General features: G+C 52.1%; 1 protein-coding gene and 1 long non-coding RNA gene across 7 annotated transcripts; one reads left to right on the forward strand and one right to left on the reverse strand.

The window, feature by feature from the left end:
* Positions 1 to 225: 225 nt before the first annotated feature.
* On the reverse strand, positions 226 to 7,022 carry Glyctk (glycerate kinase). 6 transcript variants are annotated; one of them, XM_013117103.3, is made up of 6 exons: positions 6,098 to 7,022; positions 5,598 to 5,820; positions 2,752 to 3,167; positions 2,433 to 2,584; positions 1,724 to 1,899; positions 226 to 1,432 (listed from the first exon to the last, which is right to left on the reverse strand). In XM_013117103.3, exons 3-6 carry the CDS (start codon positions 3,126 to 3,128, stop codon positions 563 to 565), a joined length of 1,575 nt encoding a protein of 524 aa, XP_012972557.1. In that variant the 5' UTR covers positions 3,129 to 3,167; positions 5,598 to 5,820; positions 6,098 to 7,022; the 3' UTR covers positions 226 to 562. The 6 variants fall into 6 exon arrangements, with proteins under 6 accessions (XP_012972557.1, XP_040595921.1, XP_040595924.1 ...); XM_040739987.1 differs by having other exon boundaries at positions 5,348 to 5,820; XM_040739990.1 differs by having other exon boundaries at positions 2,752 to 2,937; positions 6,098 to 7,012.
* Positions 3,290 to 5,532, forward strand: LOC121137537. Its single transcript, XR_005874814.1, has 3 exons — positions 3,290 to 3,432; positions 3,771 to 3,916; positions 5,282 to 5,532. It is a non-coding gene; the product is annotated as an uncharacterized LOC121137537 (long non-coding RNA).

A 7,022-nucleotide genomic window follows, 5' to 3' on the forward strand; every position in this document is an offset into this window, starting at 1 on the left:
ATAGGTGACAATCCTTACATCTGTCCTGCTCACCCACGTTGATGCTGCTAGGAGCCATATTCAGCCCTCACAGATTCCCATCAGCAGACCCTGAGTGTGCCCAGCAGAGAGGCGGGTGAGGAACAGTGAGATGCTGGCGCCATTGCTAGGACCACACCGTGCTCCCCTCCCCAGCAGCTACCTGAAGATGTGCACTAAAGAAAACAGCACTGAATGGAGGCGAGCTGAGACCCCACAACATGCTCCTTTTTATTTCCAGGCTCCTAATGTCACCCATGGAAGAAACATGCTGATGATCTGGGCAGATGGGTTCCTGGGGAAGAAATAAGGACTGGGAACTGGCAAGGAGCTTCTTCTGGGCCTCAGGGCTTCCTGCTGCCTTGACAGAAAGGAGAGGTGGAAAGGAGCCCTTGTCTTACAATCTAGTTGGGGCAGGGTGGAGAAGGCTAAAGAGATAGGGAGTCCTGACACACAATGAGGCCCTGGGAACCAGCCCTGGATCTTCCCAAGAGACCCTGCCCTTGCAAGTCTCTTATATACTCCCAAAATATGAGCTATGCCATCACTGAGGACGAAAAATCAGGAGGTGGACATCCATGACATTGGTCCCTGTCAACCCTGTATGCAGCAAGTGTGCTCCGCCCTGGAGGCGGCTAAAGAAGGTGTATGAGTCATTGTGGGACAGGAAGGTGGCTATGCTCAGGCCTTCAGCAGAAGCCTGGCTGACAAGATCAGACATGACCCAGGCGCCAGCCACCTTTGTAGGCCCATCCTGCCCATCAGTGCCTCCACTCAAAAATAGCACATCAATAGGCCCCAGTGGTTGTCTTCCCAGCTCTGTTCCCACATGCAGGGCCAGTTCTTGGTTCCGGCCACCCTTGCCAGATCCCTGCAGCTGCACCGTGGGCTCACCACCAGCCAGGAGGCAGACCGGGCCGCCATTAGCCTTTGCCACAGCTTCCAGAGCCTCCTCCAGCTGCAGGTCTGGGAGCTGGAGCTCAGCTGCCAGCTGATAGAGCTTTTCCTCCTCCTCCAAGGGCTGCCCGGCCATAGATGAAGTAAGGCTGGCTGCAGCCACCCGGGCTAGCAGCCCATAGAACTGGGCCACGCTTTTTACATCACCCTGCATGGCTGTGCTCAGCACCATGGCATGGTAGCCCAGTAGCTCAGCTTGCCTCTGAGCCTCAGCCAGTGCCAGAGAATTAGAGCCGATGATGACATTGAGGACGTGACCACAAGTATGTGGCCCACGGGGGTCAGAGTCCGCTCGAGAGAGCACGGTCTTCACAGAACGTGGCAGAGCAGCACGAAGACCATAGTGGTTAAGAATATGCAGGCAGTCTTGCACACTGTGGGCACTGGCCACAGTAGGGCCACTGGCGATCACCTCCAAAGGGTCCCCAATCACATCTGACAAGATGAGACTTACCACCTAGGCAAAGAGCACAGAAAAAGGCTCAGTCTTGACTCTGCATGTCCCAGGCCCTTAAGGACAAACGGCCCTGGGTGTACACCGCCTGGCATGCTTCCTTACCCACATCTGTCTACGTCTTGCCACTTTCAGTTGGGCGGGCAGAACCCCTACCAGAGAGCCCCCTCTCATCCTCTCCTCCGGGGACCGCTCCAATAAGACCTCTCCCTACCAACTCATACGTTAGCCAAAGCTTTCATCTCCCTGTCACATGTGGGGAGCCCAGGGCTGCTTGAAGAAGTGATGATGCACCTGAGCAGGATAGGCAGCCTGAGCCAGCCCTCCACCCTTCAGCTGGGACAGGGCCTTCCGGATGGTGTTCAGCTCCTGAATTGTGGCTCCACGGGCTGCCAGCAGCTTGGTGAGCGTCTGTTTCTCCTCCAGTGTGACAGGTGGGATGGGAGCAGGCAGCAGGGCTGAGCCCCCACCTGCAGAGTCAGTGAGGGTGTCAGGGAGACAGGAGGGGAACCAGGTAGACCACAAGGGAAGCAGACTAAGAAGGTGGAGTTACAGTGCCCCCCTGTGGACATGGAGTGAAGTTGTCCCCTAGCTAGGGTACTCCAGATCCCAGAAGATGCTGGGAGGGCTGAGGATGGAGCTCAGGGGTAGAGTGTTTGCCTAGCCTGTGTGAAGCCCTGAACTCGATCCCCAGCACCACAAAAGTTATAAACTTTTTAAAGCACGGACTAAGGAAAATCAAGAAGAAAACAACAGACAACCGAAGAGAGTTCTGTGGGGACTGGAAACTCAGCTTGTGGAGCCCAGGAGACACAGCTGCAGGCAGCAGCATTTTCCAAAGATTCTGACATGTGGGAGCCTATTAGTGTGCCCTCACCATCACAACTCAGGATAGATGGCTGTCCTGACAGCACCCACAGGGTTCCCTCTAGGCTCCTCACTGCCTCCCTTGTCCCAACTTCACCCTGCAAACATGGGAGCTCTGGTTTTGGGGGCACCCCACCTGAGATGAGCACAAGCAGCAGGTCATCGGCCGTGAGCCCCTCCGCCAGCTGCTGGATGGCCAGTGCAGCCCGCAGTGCATCGTGGTCTGGTAAGTTGTCCTCTGCACCCTCAAACACCTGGATGTGACTGTGTGGCTTCAGCAGCATCTCTCTGAGGAGGGAGCAAACAGGAAGGGGCTGGGGTGGCTCCTCTCCTCCCACCCGACTCCTCGGCTGTCCAGTGAGAGTGTCAAGAGAGACACAGACCCAGGCCATAGGAACGCCAAGGCTAAAGAGAAGTTTTCCTCCAAAGGGCAGCCCCCGCCCACAGATCCTTACTGCTTTCCAGCATGCTCCATAGCAGCCCGGATCCCCTTGGGAACGCTGATCACACCCTGCACAAGATGCTGGCCCAGTAGCTCCTCTGCTGCAGCTGCCATGCCCAGCACAGCCTTGCCGAAGCCCACTAGGTAGAGGTTTTCCCGTAGCTGGAAGCTCCGGTCCCGCACCTTCAGCTGTCTGCCACTAGGATCCAAAGACAGTGCCCTTTGCAGCATGGGGCCTGGCTGCACAGCATACACGGCACTCTCAAATAGCTGCCGCGCATGCTCTGCCAAGGCCATACCACTGGTCATCCGGGCCACTGGGGGTCCCCAGAGGAATGGACGTGATGGGGCTCGGAGGAGAGAGGGCAAGACCTGTAGGGCTGCAGCCATGCCCCACTTCTCTCAGAACAGTCTGGTATCCATAGCTGCCTAGAGAGGGAGGAGAATGAGTGAGGTCACAGACAGAACCCCACCATCACGGCCAGCCCTCTGAGAACTCGGGGCTGGCGGACTCCACAGCCATGACTGCAAGAATGAGCCACCTGAAATGAAGGCTGAGGAATTCCTGAAGCCTGCAGCGAGCCTGATCTTACTCCAGTTCTGCAAGCCCAGCCCTGACGCCCAGTCACGTCCTCTTCTTCTGTAGGCCACACACCAGTCTTCTAGACACTCTGCCCCAAGTCCAAAGTTCCTAGTAAGTGGACCCTCCTCCTGGGTCACCTCCTTTGACTGGAGTTAATCATTCACAAAGAAAGCTATTCCTTCCAGTGGTCTCCTGTACCCCTCTCCTTCCACACGCTCTGCTTCCAAGTCCTCACAACAAGGCGGTGCCCCTTCCTGGCATTTCTGCCCTACCTTCTTACCCCTTCTACTGCGGAGAGAAAGACAGAGGGAGGGAGGGAGGGAGGGAGGGAGGGAGGGAGGGAGGGAGGGAGGGAGGGAGGGAGGGAGGGAGGGAGGGAGGGAAAGGCTGTTGGTTGTCTCACCAACTGACCACAAGCCCACTGACCTCTAGCCTTCTCGTTTCATTAGCTCATAAGACTAGTCCGGGAAGGCTGGGTCTATGCAGAAAGGCTACAGGCTTATCAGTGCACACAACCTGAGGAATCTTGGCACTCAGACCAGTTCAATGAGAGGTCCAGGTACAAATCAGGAGTAGCTACAAAATCTGACTCAAGGTGAGACATTTGGCAAGAGCACATGTGCTATAAGACTCAATCTACGCCGGGCTGTGGTGGCACACGCCCTTAATCCCAGCACTCGGGAGGCAGAGGCAGGCGGATCTCTGTGAGTTCGAGGCCGGGCTGGACCGATAGCCTCCAAAACAATACAGAGAAACCCTGTCTTGTAAAAACAAAACAAACAAAAAAAAAAAGACTCAATTTACAGCACAAGAAAAGATGTTCTTGTACCCACACAGCTGGTCAGGGTCAGCCTTGCCAGGAACACCCCTTCCTGGCTGCATTATAGCAAAACAGGCCCTGAGTTACACCACTCAGAGCAGAAATAGCCCAGTGCTGGAGCAGGCAAAGGCCAGGCTCCGAACTATGCCCAAACAATCATTTTCCCCACTGGGCAGAGTAGAAAAAGAGAGGTCTTGGGATAAAGGCCAGGAAGCTATACAGGGTAAATATAGGAACAACGAAGCCAAAGGATTCATCTGTAAAAAGGCATCTAAATCTGGGGACGGGAGACTGAACCAGGGTTTTGTGTGTGACAAGTACACACTCTACCTTATCACTGATATACATTACGGCCCCTGAAAAAAGATACTATAATAAATGCCTACCATTGTGCTGAAAGACAACTGTATCAGAAGCGTGGATAGGAGAGAAAGTTATCTAGGCACTGGGATGTTGATTTTTCTTTAAAGTATGATGTGTCTTTTCTCATTTGCAAGATGAGAGGTGGGATGAAATTCTTTAAGGGAACTTGAAAAGTGTAGTTGTGTGGGAGAGACCATGCCTATCATGCATGAAGTAATGGACTCCTCCATAGGGGTGGAGCACTGATACTCTTGTTTGCCTGACACCTCAGCCTCTCTGATGCTCTGTCCAATGCAACAGAGAAAGCTGTAGGTAACAATTTATCCCACTCCTAAATATCGTGCAACTTCCAGACCTGTGCCATTTAGCCCTGTAGTTCACAGCTAGTTTTCAAAAAAAGAAAAAATACTAGCCGTGTTATGAAAAAGAATACACAGGGCACCGGCCACAGAATGCCTGTAAATATGCCCGGTATTCATGCAAGGGATCCATCCCCAAGGCTTGGAGCACCTTACTGTCTAAAACATACAATACTCAGCCCTAGGTGAACTTTGTCTGTCTCACAGAGCAGCAAAAGTCTGGAGGATCTCTATTAGAATCCAGGACAAAGGAAAGCTCAAGGCCAAAGCTGCCAGATAAAAGGCAGGGCATTTGGTGAAACTTGTATTTCCAATAAGTAATTTTTAGTATAAATATGAACAGTACATGTGGGGTTATTTGTAACTAAAAAGTACATTGTGGTGAGTTTAAATTTAATTGGACGACTTGCATTTTCAGTTGCCAAATCCCCAACTCTATTTAAGACACTACATCTTGGCAGCTTCGGTGCACTCCGGTACCTACAAGAGGAAATGTCAAGACCAGCCTTGCCTCCTCCCGGAACGAAGTGGAGCTGACATCACGTCCGGATCTGGCCAACCGCCAGGTGGCCGGAAGTGACGTTGCCCGCCGCCTGTACTCTTCGTAAGGAAAATAATTGGCGGGCAGTGCTAGGTGTCGCAAAAATTAAAGGGCTGCTTTCGCCTTGATTCGCCTCCGTCTGGGCCAGGAATGACTTCCAAGGTCCATGTATGTCCTTGAAACTCAAGCTTACCTTTCTGCCGCTTCCAGCGCTGAAGACCGGAAACACTCTAGGTGGGTGGGAATTAACCCGGAAATAGCTGGTCTGGGGACTCCCTGGGGACCAGGATCATGGATTAGAACTTTCTTCCCTCTGTGACCGCCAGAAAACCTGAGAAGAGATGTACGGTGCCCTCTGGTTTCTGTATTCCTGGAGTGGATTCTCAGTGATTTGTAATGATCCTTCCCTCTTCGTCCTGTTAGATAGAATCAGTCGGTAAATACATCCTAAATTCCTGTTAGACGCCAGACGCAGGACTGAACCATCAGAGAGCTACAACCCACCCCCTAGAGAGTTTAAGTCGTCCTTGCACCTCCGCATAGTTCAATGCCATGGCAATTCATTGATGCCCACCACACTTCTCCGTGAGTCACCATATACAGCTAATTCAGCAAAAGATCTCTGTGCCATGAGCTTTGAAAACAGCAAGTGCTAAATGTAAACAGAATGACCTGAGTCTTCTTCCTCCCTACCGTTCTCTTGTCTCCTGTATATGGTGGTTCATCCACAGAAGAGATGGTCCTGTGGTTAAGAGCCCTTGTTGCTCTCGTAAAGGTCTTGGGCCCAGTACCTAGCACCCAGTAGGGTTCTGTAGGGAAAAAAAAAGGGGGGGGGCCAGCCAAAGAAACACATCCTGGCCCTAAAACCAGAGCCAAAAGGTTAAAAAGAGCCAGCGAAAGAAACACACTTTGGCCCTGAATCCAGAGCCAAAGAAACACACTTTGCCTCTGACCAACTCAGCACAAAGAAAACAACCAGTCCCTGAACATGAAATCCAGCCAATGCCTGAGCTCTAAACTCAGGGATTGAAATCCAGCCAATTCCCACCCCGAAAATCTCCACCATGGAAAAACTGTCCCTAAAACCTACATAAGCCCTGCGCCTGTTTCATTCTCTGCTGCCCTGTTCCACCTTGGCAGAGGCAGCCACCCTCCTGGATTCCTCCCTTCCAATAAATGTCTTAAATGAGGTTTGGATAAGACCTGCTTTCGCAGACTTGGAACCGATCAGAGAAGTAACAACTTTTTGCAAGAGCAGATAAGAGCAGAACTGTAACCCTTTTGCTGGGGAAACCTTTCCCTGGAGCAGGGCTATAAGCTGCTATGCTTATGGTGACTTTGTGGTATTCTTTGGTTCCCTACTGTCAGGATCCCTTTCCATCCAAGCTGCAATGCTTACAGTTTACAACTATCCAGAACTCCAGTTCCAGGGAAGCTGATGCCATCTTCTGACCACAACAAACTCTTAGTCCCTCTAGAGCAAGCACTATGTTTTGCAGTGATGACTCATAAGAGAACCTTTGCAAGAGATCCATCTTAAAATTCACAATGAAAACACAGTCGACAGTGATAACACACTCCTTTAAAGCCAGCACTCAAGGGGATGGAAGTTCCAGGA

The sequence above is a fragment of the Mesocricetus auratus genome, unplaced genomic scaffold (genome assembly GCF_017639785.1).
Source record: "Mesocricetus auratus isolate SY011 unplaced genomic scaffold, BCM_Maur_2.0 Super-Scaffold_100691, whole genome shotgun sequence".
NCBI classification, from domain to species: Eukaryota; Metazoa; Chordata; class Mammalia; order Rodentia; family Cricetidae; genus Mesocricetus; species Mesocricetus auratus.